Consider the following 22,202-nt stretch of genomic DNA (forward strand, 5'->3'; position numbering starts at 1 on the left):
GTAACATTCTAATCTTCTGAATATCGTGTCTTTAAAATTTATGATAAACACTGTATCGTGTATGAAACCATGCTTTTTATGATTTCACATAAAATGTTATATTTGAAAGATCTGTCTTGATTATTGTACATTACCTAGCTACCATACTGGCTAGTCTTTTGAGAAGTATAGACTCTAATGCATATATGGTATGTTACCGGTATAATAGTGCAGTACTCTAGTACCTAGTATACAACACGTTACGATTACTAACCTCATCTCCACTCAGAGATGATGATGGCAATGAGTCCAGTGGTAATTGGAGATGAAGGTAGTAGTTGTAACATGTCATATAGGAACTAGACTAGCTAAGAAATGACACTCAGTTCTAATGTTTATCTAAAATTCATGACTTGTGTATAGTTGTATGCTATATATATATAATATTTAAAGGCCCAGTTCGGATTAATGTTAAAATGTAAATGTGAAAAATAGTTCCCTGGCAGAGCTACAGAAAAGTGCATTGAATTTCCCAAACAGAAGAATAATCCTATGTAATATGGCACTACTGATAATATAACATCAATTGATGTGAGAACCTGGAATTGAAACTATCTCCTATAGTTTCTAAATCAGTTATGAAATGGCACAAATTTCTGAACGTATTTTGTTTCAAATTTGTGACTAGCCTCATTATTATGCATGAAACCTATCATCTATGACTCCTTATCTGAAGGACTGATAGCTAAATGAAGTCCCTGAAGGAGTCTAATTATGTTCAATATTATATAATTTATAAGCTTGATAATGTGTCTTGTTAGCTGTAGGTGTTGATAGAATCCTTATACCTGTAGGTGTATTGACATCTGTACCTTGAAAAAATGTATGTGCTGATAAAGAGAGGTTACTGGTGGGGAGTTGAGAAAGAGAGGTTACTGCTGGGGAGTTGATAAAGAGAGATTACTGGTGGGGTGTTGATAAAGAGAGGTTATTGAGTGAAATATAAAAAAAGTTTACATTTACAAAGCATTGAAAATTAGGTGAATTACCTGGGTTATGCTGTTAGATTTTTCCTTCTCTTATATATTATCTTTTCAACAAAATCACTATTGTTTGTTTGGTGTGTTTGCAATTATTCAGTTAAAAAAAAACATCAATGCAATCAATATTGCTAACGCATTGCATCATGTCAGCTTTGTGAAAATGTACAACTTGAATCATGGTATAACTGCTGACATCAGACCATGGACAAACAGAACTTGATACAAGCAAGAAAAATAAACAACTGAATTGGATAAACAACACTTGGCCAAGCAGAGACTTGTATTACACACCATGGTTTGATAAGAACAGTTTTATGATCTGTGTATGTATAAAAAAAAAACTGTAAATGAAATGCTTGGGGAACTGGAAATTTGTTTGTGAATGTGAACTACTATTGGCCATAAAACTCTTCTGATGAAATGTAATATAAATCTCTGTACTTCCAACATGTTGTGTCAAATGTTATTAATCTAATTCAGTTGTTTACTTTCACATTTCGTTTGTCGATGGTCTGATGTCGGCAGTTGTAATATTCTCAAATGTTAAACACTAAACTAGCACAAAAAAATTTGACTTGAATCTTCCACTAGTTTCACACGTCAGCTGGCTTTTTCAAGAAATTTGGTTTGAAATTAATGGAACTACATGTATATACAAACAAAGAATTCGTATGACCAAAGATACATATATAGAATGTAATCACTGTGACTGGAATTTACAAAATAAAATGAAATAAAATAAATAAACTGATTTATGTAATAATAATGAAAACTAATAATAATGATAATAATAAGTTCGGTCTTAAAAAAAAAATCACATCATTGACGCATTAATATTTAATATTCCATGAACAGAACAAACTCTTTGTGATATACATGTGGTATTTTACTGATAAACAAGTTGTGTGTATCTGGTTTATCAGTAAAAGCCTTCATTCACTGGCAACTCACGACAAAAAACGTAATTCCATCCGCAACCTTATCTGTTTCTATACAAATTCATCAAATGTCAATTTCTGTATAAACCAGAATAGAATGATAGATGGCACCATCAAAATAAATATGATTTATGGGAACTTTTTTTTTCCAATTTATGATTTTTAAAAAAAAGAAAAATGATGGAACATATATGACTGTTATATGATTGAAGTAATTTTAGTCAAGTTGTGCATAAAACATATTCTACATGATGTATCATCATGCACAAGCCACATTGAACAAAAATATGGAATCTGTACTCTGGTCGTTCTACATCACGACAACTTGTGTCTACGTCACTGGTTCTGCTGTGAGTCAAAACATTCAAAATTACCATTATTTTCCCTGATTTTTCTTTGATATTACTGGCGCTGGTTTAATTGTGTTATATTTTTCTTCATTCAGCTGGAAAATACTTGTGACCATGTCTAATATATTGTGCATATATTGATAAAAATAGTGTATGAAGTTGACTCATATCTCAGACATACTGTACAACATTGCAGTTAACAATTGTACATATATTGAATGTATATGGCTACAATTTCTCCAATATTGATATCCCATTTATATGTATTCATAATTTCTATGTAACAGGAATAATATGCACTTTCATAGTTAAACAGTAACAATCTAATTGAGAGAAACAAATAATTTTTGACAATTAATAATAATATACATATTAGATTACATATATATTGTATGAATTTATGATATCAGTAATATGAACCAGTATTTGTTGACGTGGATAATAAGACACTGCAATGAATATTTTTAAAGAGTTGAAACTTTTAACTCTATCAATTTCAAAATTGCTAACTTATACAGAACATTTTCTTTCAGCCGTACCAATCAAAAAATGACTAAATCAAAATTGTAACTATCAACTACATGATATTAGATAAGGCGCTTGTCAAGACTCTTGTCTGAGTGGTCTCATAGTACCGGTAGAGCCCCCAGCAGTGAAAGTCTAGAGAACCAAGACTAAACTATTAACAAATTTAGACAGTAAGAGTTGCGTCCTTCAGCCGTAATCAGTCTTGACTTGTGTATCTGGGATGACAGGCATAGCACAAGATGTCTTACTGATTATCGCAACATATATTTAGATATTACACCATACACAAGCCAATTTATTGTCTTTGAACAACAAATAAGGATTATATCCCCTGGTTGTTCTATGTCACGACAACTCATGTCTACATCACCTAGTTCTGCGGTGCACAAAATATGAGTCAAAAGGTTCAACATTGCCATTAGTTTTTCATGCTAACAATCTTAATTTCATATGTAATGAAGATAGAACAAGCCTAAATGTAACAGCAGTTAAGCAATGATGTCATCTTATGCAATGCATCATGGGCAGAAAATCAACCGTTCATGTAAAGTATATTTATTGTTCTGATACATGTACATAGCTATACAGTTGACATTTTGTGTTAAGTGTGCTGGGTGGAGATAATTGGCATGGATGTTGTGGAAGTCTTCTGTCAATGAAAACAGATTACATTGAAAGATGGCGAGTCTTATAAGATTACGCATAAGAAAAACATCTTCTTTCTCCTTGATGTAACCTTTTAGATGTATTTTAAGCAGTTGACATTTCAAATAATGGATGTGTCAATCAAAAAGGAGGTCTTTGTGGTATGCTTTTAGATTGTGTATGGTATGTTTTCATGTATGGATTCACTATGTTGCTACTCACTGCCTATTTCACAGAGCTCTTTGTTCTTGGTTTATATACATTCACAAGTTAGATGGACTTCCCCAGAGGTTGCATGAAAACAAAATTAGGTTTTGTTGTGAAATGGAAGTGAGTATAGTTGTGATCATGGTTTCACGTATTACATGTATAATACAGTTGAGTTCTGCACCATCATGATCACGATATAGTGGTGTTTGTGTGATAAGGAATAGTGTATAAGTATGTAGGAACAAGTCAAGCCGACTTCCCTAGGTGAGAAGTCCAATTTATGTTTTGTAGTGAAATGGAAGCTGAGTATTGATGTGATTGTGGTTTCATTACACAATTATGCCTTGGCACATAGTAGTGTTTGTCATAAAATGGATAGCTAGGAAGTATACGTAGGCACAAGCCAGTCTTACTATGTTCAGACTACAACTGTGAGTTTCACTCTGAGGTGACACAAAGTAGTAAATCTAATCAGCTGGATTTGGGACTCCATTCACACTGAATTTTTTTGTACCTGACACAGATCACATACCAAAGTCACCCAATATTAGCACAGCCTTCATTTGTTCCAATCATTTAGCAGCAACCCTGAACTTTAACCCTGGAACCCTCCTTATCTAGGAAACTAACTACACTTACGTAATCAAATGGAATTTTGTGTCTGACACAAATGATAAGTTGACTCTAAACCCCCCATTGTACCTGACCTAAATTTAACACAACTCAGAGTCGGCATTAACTGTTCATAGTTGTTTTGTTTTTTATGTGGACTCGCAGTCCGCTCAAGTGGCTAAGTGAGAACCCCCTACTATGTCAGAAGTCACTGTTTTGTAGTGAAATGGAAGTGATTATAGAACTGATGTGATCATGGCTTCACTATATTCAGTTTTGCCCAGGAGTGTTTGTAAATGAAGGATGATTGATGAGTATGTATATACAAGTCAATCTGATGTCCCTATATTTTATGTCAAATTTATGTTTTGTAGAAATGGAAGTGATTATCTATGTAATCATGGCTTCACTATAATTCAGTTTTGACCTGTAGTGATGGTGAGAAAAAGGTAACTACATGTAGTTTATGAGTATGTAGGGGCAAGTCGATCTGACTTTCTAGTTCAGAAGACAAAAATTATGTTTTGTAAATTGTAGAAATGGAAGCGATTATAGATGCAATCATGGCTTCATGATAATATATTTCAGTTTTGTCCTGTCGTGATTATGAGAAAAAGGTAACTAGTTTATGAGGATGTAGGCGCAAGTCGATCTGACTTCCCAAATTCAGAAGACAAAAATTATGTTTTGTAAGTTGTAGAAATGGAAGCGATTATAGATGCAATCATGACTTCACAATAATATATTTCAGTTTTGTCCTGCAGTGATTATGAGAAAAACTACCGATAACTATCGGGAGTTAATGAGCATGTAGGCACAAGTCGATCTGACTTCCCTAGTAGAGAACTTAGACAAAAAACGGAGTGAGTGTAGATGTGTTTGTTGTTTTGCTATAATACAGACTTTCAGTTTAGGTTTTGCCATAACATTCACTAGTGGTTTGTTTTTTTTTGTTTTTTTTTAAAGAATAGTATATAATTATAAGTTTGTTGGCACAAGTCGATCTGACTTCCCCGGGTCAGAAGTCAACACCATGTTTTCTATAGTGAAATGGTTTCTGGAAATGACTAGAGATGTGATCATGGTTTCACTTTATGGTTCAGTTTTAGTATTTTGACAAGAATTTAATATTGTAAATGTTGGTGCAGCTGAATGCTGACATGTATAGAAAACTGTGAAAAGTATACTATTTGTTTTTTTTCATTAGAACGATTCAAAAAACTTGTGTTGTTTTGTGGACATCTACCAGCAATCTGAATTAGTACTATGGTATGAAAAACTTGTGTTATTTCCCATACTTTCACCATTACGCAGATAATGCAAGATATCAGATTTCCATTTGTGTGACTGTTTCTGAAATTTGTGTTTATTTGACGACGTTATCATGATTTTAGTTTCAGACAGTAGAGGTAGAGTTCGGTTAATGAGCAATTGTCTGAAGGAAGTAACCAATTACAACTGCCTGTCAATTTGTGATAGATTACTACAGTAACTGACAATAACATGCATCATTTACCCTTCGCCCAGTTGGGGGTAGCACAGATTTCTGTGCTGGAATAACGACTTTCCCTATACATGAGTTCAGATGATCGTAGTAATTGTAACATGTCGTATAGGAACTAGACTAGTGAGTGAAGATGATCATAGTAATCGTAACTCATGGTATATAGAGCTAGACTAACATATTTAAGTTACCTCTGCAAGCTTCATTTTTGAAATATCTTGAAAAAAAATGTTTGTGAATGTTTTCACATGTATTTCAAGCATTGTAGAGCCGATGATGTAAATGCGTATATTATGATGATGTAGAACCACCATGCTATGTATTCTGTATTTTTTGTTCAGACACCTTCAACTCCATTTGCATGAGGCATATTGAAATGTCTAAATAAATGTATATTAACAACTCACAGATTGCAAAAGTGGCTTGAGACATATACACATGTATCCTATTCTCATGATTCTGTAATTATATGATATAGGTGGTTTAACTTATAACATTTACCGATTCCCTGATAACAAACTGACTTAAGCCTTAAGGCGTATATCTTTATACAATCTGTAATAAAACACCAATAGGTTTGCTTGAATGACGCAAGTCAAGGAAACGCTTCATGCAAAGACAGAATTAGATAAAAACAATACAATTGATACAAAAACAGCAATGGGTGCCTCTGATGTATTGGGCAAATAGGATTCTGTTATTAAACATTGTTTTTATTTTTGATATACATACTGATGTGCCTCACAAAAATATGCAATATATGTGGATAGTTTTTTTGTAAAGGGATTATGCTGAAGGTAGGTTCAGACCATACTTTTATCTGTAGAAGTTAAAACGATCTTGTATGTCGTTGTCTATTAGCAAACAGAGTTATTGGATGTGGGACTCTTCTTGTGTTTATACTTTGCATTTTGATAAGTTAAGGGTGCTTATTACTATATTTTTTTAATGAAACTCGTCTCAAGCCAAGTTCCCTGTCATTGAGGCAGAAATACAACCCGCAAAAAAACTCAGGTGCATTTCCTTGCACGTGGTAAACAAATGCACCAGAATTTTTTTGCGGGTTGTATTACTGACTCAATGACGTCGACACGGAACTTGGCTTGAGACATATTTTTCTGGGACATGGTTTTCCGATACAATGGCGTTCCAGTTAATATAATGAATGGTTAACTTATATTTACTTAACGGGTTGTAACATTCTAATTTATAAAGTACTTAATCCAATATATGTATTTGATAATAGGTGAGTAAACAAATGTCTAAGACCTAAATAAACATATTATAACTTGATTTATAATTTGTACTACTCAGTGTTGTAACATTCATAATATTTACGTGATTTAATATTATAAATGAGGGTTGAAGTTTTTAAAGTGGCCATATGGATGAGGATTGGGTATTTATTTTGGATTTTTAATTTGCAAAACAATGTTATCATGGCGTCTTATGTGAAAAATCAATGTGAAACAACATATGCCAAGTCCTTGTTTGTAACAGACGATACACAACTATTGCGTGAGACATTTTAAATCAATGCCTGCCTCTAGAATTTGAAGAATGATGTACAATTTTGTGAAACACATAGTCGATTGACCTGGTATGTCTATAAATTTCGTACATTTCTACAATGTCATGTATTTTCATGCCATTTTAATAGCCCAACATAGCACATCGGCACATGTACTACACTCAAGAACATAAAAGATTTGTACTTTTCAACTCAAAGAAGGCAAAAATGGGTTACAATTCATTCAAATATTACAATTGAGCCACAACTTGAAAGATAATCCGCGTAAATACAATCTCTTAAGTCAAAGTGGGAATACTTCTCATTTTCTCAGTTAGCTCGAGACTAGTCGTTGGTCTAACCACTCTCTACCCTTCACATTTGGTGAAATATTACATAGCGGAAACAATGATTAGATCTTTCAGGCTAAAGATCAGCTTCCGAACTTGACATTTCCCTGATATTGCTAGTATTAAAGAGAGAATTATATACAGCTGAAAGAGAGAGAAGTAGCCAAAGAAAGAAAGAAATTTTTTTTATATCACCACAATAATCACTAAGTCAATTGATCAATATCACACACAAAATAAGTTTTATTTCACCACAAAAATTAGTCATTCAATCGAGCATTCAAATAATCAATGAAATAAATTGATCATTCGATCAGGTACACGCTCACTGCTCCCTGTGACCTGACTCAAAATGAGAATATGCTCACAAATGTAGTCAGCATCAATTACTATAAGAAATATTTTGTACTGTTGTTTGCTTTTCTAATTACATATTGTTATTTAATCATATCTTATTATCAAATATTAATGTGTTTTGCAAATATCATTTAACAAATTAAATTTCTTCTCAGCCATGATACGATGCATGTATTACCTTTTCTGTTGTCCAATGAAGTTTATGTAGTCTTTCATTAATATTTCAATACCTTGGGGTATTTCAATTCTGACTGTAATTTCTTGCTGGAAACTAATTTACCTGGCGGTGGCAGTCACTGGATGGATGGGTACCCATGCTTGTTACGAGAAATTTCAAATGTACCCCTTTTCTCTGAATATTTCAATGAAAAACAGCCCCCTTCTTTAGTGAATCTGGGAGACAATCACTGCAAAAAAACCCACTTTATTCCAGAAACGTATGGTCCTGGATTACGGGACCTTCGTCCACGGGCCTCCGTCGGGAAGTTTCTTCCGAGAGAGAATAGGAAAAGAAATTTCTAACAAGCATGCGTATGGGCTTCGTCTAGGACTGCCACCACTGGGCTCATTTAACTGTTAGACTATCAGACATATTGCGTTGAAATTTAAATCTTGGTGCTGTCGAGGACTCAGAGTAGTGGTAATTTCAAGTTTAGTTTAATTTTAACCAAATAATATTAGTCTGTACAATTGGTGGATCTGTGGTTCCAATACGTTCATTCACTTTACAATCTGTATACATCTATGTAATAGACGGGGTCAATGAGATTGTTGATGATGCCATCTCTATAGCGAAATGAGTCGGGGTCAATGAGATGTGTGATGAAATGGATGTCTTCCACAGCACACATAACCTTGCTATATGTCATAAGTGGATATACTTAGTCTAGTAGATGTTAAGAAACTAATTTTTTGTAAATATTTGCTGTTGGCTATAGTTTATTGGGGTGATAGAAAGTCATTTAGACATCATCTTGAAATAGAATTGTGAATGAGACACTAAGTGGAGAGACGTAACCTAACTGCAATAATTGTAGCTTTGTTTTTATTCATAATACTTTTTAAAAAATTTTTTTTTGCAAAAGTGAATCTGATTTTAATTTATTTGTTGTGCATGTAGTTGTATGCATATTAATGAGTTAATTTGCATATGATAACTCAATTTGCATAAAGTTGAATATTTCACATGGACATATACATATATGTTATTCTAATCAGTTGACTATTCGTTGTAACTAATACATTTTGCATGTACATAGTGATGTATGTGTATAAGTTCTATAAATCTAATGTGATTAACAACAAGTTTGACAAATCAGTCATTAAAATGATTAAATTAAGTCATACTAAAATGGAGAAAATACAGGAATCCAGGGAAGCTAGATGCGTGTGATAGAAAAGAAAGACACATCTGTTACTCAGTGGAAAAGTAGTATCAGCTGTTTTTTGAATATTATAAAATAACAATATTCTGAATATTATAATGGCATTTTGTATAACGGTATTGACAATTGTCACAATGGTTTGCCGTTTGCTCAGACTACCTACTGTTAGATATTGATAGACAATTTACATCAAACATACTGACATAGTTACATGTAAAATACAGACACAGACACAGACAGTCCTGATCAAAGTATTCATGTCACTGAACTGGGGTACTATGATGAAAATCAGATATTATGGTCAACTATAGAATGATGTTCCTTATTACCTTCTTTTTTTGCTTGAATTGTTCGCACTATCACAAATTTTGATTTACATTTTTGTCTTGTTTGCTACTACATCTGACTAATAATCTTTAGATATGAGCTTCGCGGACCAAGGTACCGCGGAAGGGCCCGACTTTAGGAGGACCCGTAAGCAGTACCACCGTAAAGATTTTATCATATACCTATGTATAACGGCACAAAAACATCATTTGAATCGCATAATCACATAAATTGGCACTGAAATATTATTTTATTTGCCAAAATGTAAAAATAATACAGAAATTAACAAAGCCAAATCACTGAGAGAATGGATATCGATGAGCACGCCACTTGCCATATTTGGGCAAAGTGTACCATATATAAAATTATTGCCCATTTTCGATGCTTGTGCTCTCCATTGAATTGCATTGGAAATGTTACTGGGTATATGATAATTGTCATTGCCAGTATTTAAATCTTGATCAATTGTTACAGTACATGTGGTTGTTGATGCACCAAATGTATATAATTTTGAGAGACGTTTAGATAGACACTGGGAAGGACTTGCAAATGAAATTTAAATTGAAGACTATGCAAGCATACGCACTGATAAGACTTTAGTCAACCCTGATCTGATATCAGAGGCCTAAATAAGGCCTAAAATCAGAACTGTACCTGTATACCTGTATACCTGTATTGTATCTAAGTGGGTCTAGCTATTAAAGTGTGCTCACTAATGAAAAACAAGATTTTTTGTGTGGATCAAAATGGTAAATACAAGGTTGTGCTGCGGTGAGTAACTACAATGTAAACAGTAAGAGATACATCGTAAGACTCAAGGAACACCAAATTTGTTGGTCACAAGATGTGTCAATGGCATGTTAAATTTGATTTAAGGACTCGCTAGTGGAGATGTTGTATCATGAAATAGTAACAAATAGGAAATGACAGATATGTCTTCTGAAGAACAAATTTGAAAAGAGTCATCCCCTTACACATACATGCAACCCATCAAAGGAAACTGATACATCAAAGAAGGATAAAGCCGTAAATAGATTATAACAGATATTATGATCTTCCCTTGAACAAATCTAAATAGACTCTCGTGACCGTTAGCATATCAAGGACATCAAAAACAATTTCACCAAAATATTCCCCGATCTCTTTAAAAAAACAACAGATATCATCTCCCCCTGAATAAAGCTGAATAGGCTTGTGTGACGTGATGAGTTGTTTCAAAACACTTTCACCAAAATACTCTCAGATCTGTAAATATAGAAAAATGGCAGATATCATCTTCCCTTGAATAAATGTGAATAGACAGCCCAGACCTTTAACATATCTGATGAGTAGCTTCAAGGACGTCAAAAACATGAAAATATTCCCATATCTTTATATGTATATAAAACAACAGATGTCACCTCCCCCTGAATAAATCTGAATAGGCTTGTGTCACATGATGAGTAGCTTCAAAGACGTCAAAAACATGAAAATATTCCCATATCTTTATATGCATAGAAAACAACAGATGTCACCTCCCCCTGAATAAAATCTGAAAAGACTTGAGTCACCAGATGAGTAGTTTCAAAGTCGTTCACTAAAATATTCCCAGCTCTCCAAAAATAAAAAATGACAAATATCATCTCCTGTATATGAACACATCTCAATCGACTCAACCCTTTGAACACGTTGCTCTGAAGTATACCTGAGATCCATGCAGTACACTTGTATGGTTGACGTTATATATATTTAACATATTTCGTTCCACTAGATTATTCATCCGAAAATCTGTTAAATAAATAACAAACATCAATCCCAGCAGATGATAATCTCAAGAAACGATTTTTCCTTGTCCTAGCCGTACAGTGTATTTTATTAATGTTAACAGAAATAATCAGAATATGAAATAAGCAATTGCTGAACAAACAGATGTAGAAATATGGCAACCGATCTCTTAAAATATATTAGTGGGATTAATTTCCACACAAAATCTAAAATAAATCCAGTGTTGAAAACATATAGTATGTTTCAGTACATTGTACATGTATGTATTATTCACGATGGTTTTGTATGCTGACTCTGTCTACAGAAAATGGTGCCAGAGTTACAGACTGTGTGATCCAGTTCCTACAGTATATAGTTACAATTTACACCTCCACTCACAATATAGTCAAGTTAGTTGTTACTCTAGAAGTCTTGAGATGCATGAGATGCAATTTAAAATTCATCCACAGCCACCCACACAGTCATGAACATCATGTCTTTGTTAAAATAATCACAAAATTCTAACCAATAACACAGTCCCTCATGAAGTATGTTATGTAATGTCCAAATATGGTATATTTGTCAGCTCAAGATGCTACTTAATATCAGTTGGAGTTCACTGACTGGATGAACAACTTTTTTGTGCTGACTGAAGGACTTTCACCAGACATGGTTTTGTTACCACATTGGCATCCAAACAAACATTACCTTTAATAAATTGTGTTTTTATCTTGATGTATTTCCAGGACAAGGCACAGAAGATGAAGAATATTTTAATAGGTTAGACCCAAATAGAGAATCATCATTTAAAGCACATAGAAGCAAGGTAAGCTTTATCTAGATCTAGATATCCTAGTTATAATGAATATTTTATGAAGTATAGCCTGTCATTCCGTTTTCATCACTAGTGATATTTCCTTCTGGTGACATGCAATCTTGGTACCTGAAATAGAATTTTACCATTGACGTGCGTCATGAAAATAATAATCATTAGATTTCTTAGTCAACAACATGACTTTCTGTTCTGCACTCCACAATCCACATGCTTATTGTAGTTGCATGTGAGAATAAGTCAACATTCTTGGTCTAAAATTTGACCCTCTAGCATGAGGTAAAATGCTATTACAGTTACTGAGAATAAGTCAACATTCTTGGTCTAACATTTGACCCTCTAGCATGAGAGGCTGAGCATGAGGTAAAATGCTATTACAGGTACTGAGAATAAGTTAACATTCTTGGCCTAACATTTGACCCTCTAGCATGAGGTAAAATGCTATTACACGTACTGAGAATAAGTCAACATTCTTGGCCTAACATGTGACCCTCTAGCATGAGGTAAAATGCTATCACAGGTACTGAGAATAAGTCAACATTCTTGGTCTAAAATTTGATCCTCTAACATGAGGTAAAATGCTATTATAGGTGCTGATACAGGTAAATGTACATATTTTAATTTTCTGTTGGTGCTGCTCCTAACATGCTTCGTGAGCCCCTGATTCAAAAGAAATGCAATAAATAAATAAATAAATAAATAGATAAATAGAGTATCATGAAATTCTTGATGGAAAATTCCCGGTATCTGTAATAGCGTTGTACCTTATTTTTAGTTCAAATAGAGCAAGAAGGTTGACTTATTCTCATGCACACTCAGTTACATATGCATGTATAGTGTTTGGGAGTCGAAGTCATGTGACATCATGTTGAGTGGAAGTCATGTGACTATGTTGAGTGGAAGTCATGTGACTATGTTGAGTGGAAGTCATGCATGTATAGTGTTTGGGAGTGAAATTCATGTGACATGTTGAGTGGAAGTCGTGACATGTTGAGTGGATGTCATGTGACTATGTTGAGTGGCTGTCATGTGACATCATGTTGAGTGGAAGTCATGTGACTGTATGTTGAGTGGAAGTCATGATGTCACACTAGAAGTCAGATTGTTATGGAAAGCCGCAGTTATAAAATTCTATGAGAATAGCTTCACTGTCCATGAATTATACCATTTTACAAGTCTGGAGAGAGATCTCAAAACAGTTTGAAGATTTACATGCTAGGTATTTAAATATTCAATGTTGTGCACATGTACGATAAATAAAGTTGTCATACAAAAAGCTATCTGTACACGAGAGGGGGAATTCCCAAAGCATGTTGAAAACTAGACCTTGTGTTGTAATATGGATTTCAGTAATGTCTCAGCATTCCAATTTGAGAATATTAAGATTGCTGAGAGAGCATCAAGACTATAAAATGACGAAGTTGATAATCTTTGGATGAATTTGTCTACATTCTCCCATAAATTTACTTCTGTTGATCTGTGCTAGAAGTCTCAGGGTAGTTATAAAGCTGGTTGGACTGAGTTGACAAGTTTAGAAATTATAGGTGGTTGATGTCTGAGTGAAACCTGGTTTATTGATGGCTTAGCAGTTAAACTTGTATGTCTTTTACCCCCACTGCAGTTTTGGTTATCAATGGTAGTCAAGCAGTTACCTCGTATGACTTTTGCCATTGCTGCGTGGGTTGTGTTGATGGCCAAGTAGTTAGCTTGTACCCCCCCCCCCCCCCCCCCCCCCCCCTCTTACCATAGACTCTTACTACTGCAGTCTGGTTTAGAACATGACCAATGCTGGCAGGGTTTTTAGCCAAGCAGTTAGCTTGTACACTATATGTAACCCCTCTTACCACTGCAGTCTGGGTTAGAACATGACCAATGCTGGCTGAGTCTGATGATTGATGAATAACCATACCCAGCTGAAAGGTGTATTGATGTTCAGTTTGGCTCTACTAAACAGCACAAGTTTTCCCCCAAGTACGCTTGTTTTCTCCTGCCTTAACACAAGAAGGGCACTGCACAAGTGGTAACTGTATTTGAATTTCCAATTTTCTTTGTACATGGAGTAATGAAAAAACTAACAAACATAATAACAATATGTCATAAAAAATGTAATTGGTGTAAAAGAGGTATGTCTCTACAAGGATGTTGTATAATTACATAATCCTGTAACAATGCCATAAAAACAGTCTTTTCAAGAACGTTGGTATACAGACATTGCACTAAGTCATTATTTGCCATCAGACGACAAGGACGTTGGTATACAGACATTGCACTAAGTCACTATTTGCCATCAGACGGCAAGGACGTTGGTATACAGACATTGCACTGAGTCACTATTTGCCATCAGACGGCAAGGACGTTGGTATACAGACATTGCACTAAGTCACTATTTGCCATCAGACGGCAAGAACGTTGGTATACAGACATTGCACTAAGTCACTATTTGCCATCAGACGGCAAGAACGTTGGTATACAGACATTGCACTAAGTCACTACTTTCCATCAGACGGCAAGGACGTTGGTATACAGACATTGCACTAAGTCACTATTTGCCATCAGATGACAAGGACGTTGGTATACAGACATTGTACTAAGTCACTATTTGCCATCAGACGGCAAGAACGTTGGTATACAGACATTGCAGTAAGTCACTATTTGCCATCAGACGGCAAGGACGTTGGTATACAGACATTGCACTAAGTCACTATTTGCCATCAGACGGCAAGGACGTTGGTATACAGACATTGCACTAAGTCACTATTTGCCATCAGACGACAAGAACGTTGGTATACAGACATTGCAGTAAGTCACTATTTGCCATCAGACGGCAAGGACGTTGGTATACAGACATTGCACTAAGTCACTATTTGCCATCAGACGACAAGAACGTTGGTATACAGACATTGCACTAAGTCACTATTTGCCATCAGACGGCAAGGACGTTGGTATACAGACATTGCACTAAGTCACTATTTGCCATCAGACTGTCCAAGGATACCCAGCATTAGCCGTAGTCTTTCCAAGAATGCTATTGTTTACCAGACATGTTCATACAATTTGCCATAAAAGTTTAATTGGCCTTAAGTAGTCTTCCCAAGAATATTGTTTACCAGACATGTTCATACAATACATTGTATGCCCTTAAAATGTAATAGGCCTTAAGTAGTCTTTCCTAGAATATTGCATATCACAATGTACATATATATGGGTCCTTGAAATGTCAGTGGCCATATAAGTAGTCTTTCCTAGAATATTGCATATCACAATGTACAAATATATGGGTCCTTGAAATGTCAGTGGCCATAAGTAGTCTTTCCTAGAATATTACACAAGGATATCAAGAACTGAGTACATATACACATGTATAGTAACAAAAATCTCTCTTGTGTTGTATGGCTCTAGCATTTAAAAGGAAGCCACTCAGTAAACGTGCAAACCCTTCTCTTACAAAGTTACATGTATAATCTCCAATGTACTCTGATCTACCTCAAGTGTTGTGGAAAGTACAGGAAATTCTGCCATTATTCCACGTGGATGCGGACAGTTGTCGATTCAGCAAACATGCACCTTGCCATTTGGATACATCAGTGTCTACTTAATATGGTATCAATTCCTGGAAGACTGTCTAGAAAGACATTAATAGTTGTAGTTACTAGGTTTGTGGTAAAACATAGGAATGTCATTAGCTCATAACCCTGCAGTGTGCCTGATTTGTTTATCATATGCACCACTGATTCATTGCAAAATCAGCAATTAGAAGTCGACCTCCGTTGACCCCAAAGTATCAACCAATAGAAATCTTCCTGTCAGTAGGTCTTTTGCTACAATTTTCTAGTTCTTGAATAATCTGTCTTACTGCAACTGAATAATTGTAGATTATAAATACCAACTAAGTATATTGTTCAATAGTGAAAAACAAACGTAGGGTAATTTATTCCAAAGTGAATACCAAATAAGGTAATTATACTTTATGATGGATACCAAATAAGGTAAACCTCAATGATGAATATTAAATAAGGTAACTTAATACCAAATAAGGTAAATCTCAATGACGAATACCAAAGGTAGTTTAGTGGGGGTGTTGAATACCAAATAAGGTAATTTGCACAAACTTAAGATGACTATCAACCCACAATAAAGGTGATACAGGCGCTAGAGTTTCATTCCCAACAGATGTATAAACTTCAACCATCAATTTTTTCAACAAAAGAATTAAAATTTTTACAAGATATCTTTCGATAGTCAGTTTATTATATTTTTTTTTGGTGGTTCTTTTAAATTCATTGTTATTTCTTTCAGTTTGAATCAGTGTTTGTTCTTGAAAGAGCCAATTTAGGTGAAGTTGCTCACACTTTTTACAGATATTCCAGTCCCTATTTAGTACAGAATTAAGAAAAATATTTTTTTTCATGAAATTATTCAAATTTTTTTTTTTCCTATACAGTATGTGCATGACAACCATTTGTGAGCTTTAAAAAAGTTTCATACTGCAGCTGTACATGTATATCTAAATGTTGTCTTCCTGGGTTGAAGCACTTCTAATGTGAAGTGTCTTTGTTGAGCTTTCAAAACCATGGTAACCAGATAGAGTTCAAGGAATCATACATCGTCACAGTATCTCATGATTATCTATATATTTTGAAAGAAACTGATCCTAGTGAAAAAAAAAAGCCCTTGGGAACATGCGTATGATCTATTCATACCTGCTTGTACCAAAAATCTAGAAAGTATATTCTTCTGATCGGCATGTCGACTTATGATTTTGTAAAAAGGGGAAAATAGCCTTAGTGAATTTTAATGAATATGTTCCAATTTTTATTCATACCAGTCTCTAAGAAAATGTACCATGATCAGCGTTTTAAAGTATTTTGATAATTTTATACAATTTTGCAAAAAGATGTGGGGAAATGAGTATGTTCTATTCATACCTGCCCCTAACAAAAATCGAGAAAATGTACCATGATTGTTGTGTCACATTATTTTGGTGTATAATTTTGTGAAAAGTTGGAAAGCTGTAGGGAACCTGAGTACCTTCTATTCATACCTGCTCCTAACAAAAAAGAAAATGTACTGTGATCAGCATCATGAAGTAACTCATCACCTGAATGTATGATTTTGCACAAAAAGTGAAAGAGAAGCCATCAGGATTAAGAGCGATTTCATACCTGCTTCTAACAAAAATGAAGGATATATAGTTTGATCAAAATGTCAGAGTATTAACACGAAGAAAGTTCTATTCATGCCTGCATGCTCCACACAAAATTTTGACAAATCTACTAGGTTCAGTATCTCTGGCAAAATATTTCGACATATATTTGATTAAAAAAAATACTGATAGAGTCAACTCCGTAGTGATAATGATAAGTAAAAGTGAATGAAACTAATGCATGTTTTATCATTTAACATTGACGGTATTTTCATAACATTTAGTGAATTCAAAAGGGATCCTTTTTCTTGAAATTCCGATTAGAAAACATGGCAAAGCTGTACAGTGATTAGGGACAAGATAATGCTGTGTTTATATATACATGTATACATACACTGTACATACATGTATACACATAATGTTATCTCGTCAATACAAAGTCATCACTATCAGATAATGTGGGACATTGTTTGAAATAACTGCAATTTCATTAATTTCACTTAATAATGGTACATGTTTACAATATATTTCATATCTTGCACAAAAAAATTTAATCAAACACTTTCATATTTGGACAGCGTCCTACCATAAATTAGAAAATACTCTACTAAAGAATGACACTTCTTTTATGACAAGATAATGTACTTCTGTTTACCTCTATTAACTCTTGTAAGATAAAGTACTGCAACTCAAACAAACCATACATCACGTTTATTTATTATTAGGCCTAATTTTAAAAAAAGTTTATTTATTATTAGGCCTAATTTTAAAAAAAGTTTATTTATTATTAGGCCTAATTTTAAAAAAAGTTTATTTATTATTAGGCCTAATTTTAAAAAAAGTTTATTTATTATTAGGCCTAATTTTAAAACAAGTATGGTTCTGATTACGCTCAATTTTAGAATAGGTAGATTTTTTATTTTATTTTATTTTATTATTTTTTTATCATTTTGGCAAATTTTGGTGTGTCACTAGAAATTGTGCATCATTGGCACGTCAAATTGGCCTAGTGGACACAATCACCAGATAGTAAGAGATAAGGGAACACGCAAATTTTAGTGCGTCACTAGAAATTGTGTGGATCAGTGGCATGTCAAATTGGCTTAGAGGACACACTCACCACATAGTAAGAGATAAGGGAACACCAAATTTTGGTGTGTCACTAGAAATTATGTGTCATTGGCATGTCAAATTGGTTTAGTGGACACACTCACCAGATAGTAAGAGATGAGGGAACACGCAAATTTTAGTGCGTCATTAGAAATTGTGTGCATCAGTGGCATGTCAAATTGGCTTAGAGGGCACACTCACCACATAGTAAGAGATAAGGGAACACGCAAATTTTAGTGCGTCACTAGAAATTGTGTGCATCAGTGGCACGTCAAATTGGCTTAGAGGGCACACTGGCATAAAGCGAAAGTCACGGTGTCAACTACGAAATTGAATAATTGATATTTTTATGTTGTAACTACGTGTAGGTAGTGAAATTCTGTTGAATATAATGAGAACTAAAACAGGATGATGAAAGCCCATCTGTGCAAATGTTAAGGTCTGTTTTCATAAATTTAACATTTTGCACAAAGAATTACTACTATAACTAGCATACTAATTAACAGCTCACCAAAACTTTCACCAGGTTTCTACATGTACCATGGCTTTGTCAGTGTTATCTGAAGTCAGATGTCAGACAATTAATATCTCCAATTAGAATTAGCAGAGATAGTGATGGCTTTAATTGTCAAAGGTAGACAGTAACCGTACAGTATTTATAACTTTATGAATAGGATATTCAGATATGGACTGACATTTCATTTCATTTTAATACAAGAAGTGTGATTAGAAAAGTCTAAAAATACCAGATGAGAACAGAAATGATAAAACTCTGTGTGGTATTTCTGAGAGGATTCCCTTTAAAAGAAATTAAATCACGACTTTTCAACTAAAAATAGACCTTCGGTTTAAAATTCGAGTTCTTTGTAATGCAGATAATAATATGACGCTCCCATGATGCTCAAGTGCAAGGAGTGGCGTACCTGGAGTATTTACATTGAGTGCTTGCAGTGTTCTCTGCGGCAGTACTTTCATGAGAGTAATGAGTGCAAATACCACTGAGTACCCCACACTCTACTGGCACTCACGTGGCATGGGGGTTGTTATTATTACATACCAGTATATGTTTATCAAAAAACAGCAAACCTCTGTCCAAATGACACCATGTGATCACATGCTTTTATGTAGAACGAATGATTGCATCCTCATTTACATGCATGTATGCAGTAATGTTTTCGGTACAAATACAATGTACCACTGGTATGTGTACGTGCATCGGTGCAAATAATCTCTGGTACATATGTAATAATATTTTTGTCTCCATTATTATCGTATGGGACTACAGGTCACCATCCTTGGGCTACTAATTTCAGAAAGTGGTAGCCCACTAGGACTACCACAGTAAAAAATTGATTTCAAGCCCTACAACTTACAAGTTTAAAAGGCCCAGTATTAGGACAGGGTTAAAATGTAGGGGCAGAAATAGTTGTTTGGCAGAACTCTAGAAAATTGATTCAGAACAAAGAATAATTCCATGTAATCCTTATTTCTTAGAGAAATGAGATCTTACCATGATTTAAAAATAAATTTATTTATTTTTTAGAGAAATGAGATCTTACCATGATTTAAAAATAAAGCATTTATTCTTAGAGAAATAAGATCTTACGATGATACATGCTGAAAATAAATGGCTGATACCCAATAATGTCCCAAAAAATTTATGATGACCCAGAAAAATGAAAGTCTCGGGACACTACATCTTTATGTCCCACTCTTTCAAAAGGCTGCTGGCTGTAACACTATCTATATGATTAATTCATCTTAGACTAGTTTTTTTTCGTTCTTTGCTATCTTATCGGATACCATTTCACAGTAGAATAAGGTTGAAGCAAGTAACAGGTAGGAAGTCAAAGGTCTAAATCCATGGTATTAACCTTTTGCTATTTAATCAATCATACCTAGAAGGTTACTGTACTTTACCAGTCTCAGTTTAGTCATAGTATGTGTCCTAACATGTGATTGTCATGAATTAAATCATCTCAGGGTGTGTGAACAATTCAACATTAACCTGATAAATTACTATTCCAGTAATCACAATTGACTACAGTGAGGATCATTGTACTGACGAGAATGATCACATATTGACATACATGTAGCACCTCTATCAAACGGATAATTTTGAACAGGAAATTAATAAAACGGTGTTACCATGGCAACTGACAGCATAATATAACATGCTTTCATTTTGGACACCCAACCCACACATCGTCATAAACCACCGATGGGAATCTGCACAAGGTGACTTGTGTGAATACCAAGTAGTTGGTAACTTGCTACAAAATATATGCGGACAGTATTTTATTCTAGATGCAACATGTACACATGGTATCAAATCATCTCTTCACCCATAAGCGAGATCTTGAGATTCGATAAATGGATAAGACGAGACTAACATTATTCGTAAGGCTGATCAAGATGTTTATAAATCTATATGTAGGTGTAGACTTGTACGTATAATGCATTTAAATCATGCTGTGGCTGCATATACCGGTACTTTCATTTGATGGTTTTATAACGAGAAACTTAACCCAAGAACTCCTAATTGGTACTTGAGGTCAACATAGATTGTTGTGTGACCTAGCTCTCCTGTGTAAAATGGAGGATGATAGGTTACATGGATATATTGTAAGAATGATACTGATTGGCTGATAGACTGTGTACCACCTGGGTGATTAGTATGTAAATTTTGTAATGTTGACATTTCTATTTTGACTCTAAAAACAATGACAGGTAGACAGACAGACAGACAGACAGAAACAGAAACAGACATAATACATACATACACACACAACATGCATACATATATACATACATATGCAGGCAGGCAGGCAGGCAGACAGACAGACAGACAGACAGACATACACACAGACAGACAGACACATACCCAGACAGACAGAGACAGACAGACAGACAGACAGACAGACAGACAGACAGACAGACAGACAGACAGACAGACAGACAGACAGACAGACAAAATACATACATACATACACAGACAGACAGACAGACAGACAGACAGACAAAAAACATACATACACAGACAGGCAGGCAGACTACCAGACAAGCAGGCAGACAGACACATAGACAGACAGACAGACAAAATACCTACATACATACATACATGCATACATACATACATACATACATACATACATACATACATACATACATACATACATACATACATACAGACAGACAAAATACGTACATACATACATGCATACATACATACATACATACATACGTACGTACGTACATACATACATACATACATACATACATACATACATACATACATACATACATACATACATACATACATACTGACATACATACTGACATACTGACATACATACTGACATACAGATAGACACAGACAGGGAACACAACCACAAATCCTCACCCTTTACAGGATATAAAAACTGAAAATGATAATTTGTGAGCAGATTTTGTCTCGTAGAGTCAAGCATACATGATACGAAATATCAAATTTTAGATAGACGCCTCACATAATATGAATAATGCATCATAATTGGTGACTGTGTATAGAATGATCATTCATAAATTTATGAAAATGAGAGCAGATTCACCATTTCAAAGTTAAAGTACTAGAACGAATTGAAATGCCATAGTTGA

At 34.4% G+C, this 22,202-nt stretch overlaps 1 protein-coding gene across 6 annotated transcripts in view; it reads left to right on the plus strand.

Moving 5' to 3' along the window:
* The window catches only part of LOC144448675 (oxysterol-binding protein-related protein 8-like), a 129,740-nt gene that overhangs the window by 83,059 nt on the left and 24,479 nt on the right, over positions 1-22,202 (plus strand). For all 6 annotated transcript variants that reach the window (XM_078138956.1, XM_078138959.1, XM_078138958.1 and 3 more), the window contains one exon: positions 12,228-12,307. In XM_078138956.1, coding sequence (XP_077995082.1) covers positions 12,228-12,307 — 80 coding nt within the window. The remainder of the gene's footprint in view (positions 1-12,227; positions 12,308-22,202) is intronic.

Source organism: Glandiceps talaboti, chromosome 17 (assembly GCF_964340395.1).
Source record: "Glandiceps talaboti chromosome 17, keGlaTala1.1, whole genome shotgun sequence".
Classification (NCBI taxonomy): Eukaryota; Metazoa; Hemichordata; class Enteropneusta; family Spengelidae; genus Glandiceps; species Glandiceps talaboti.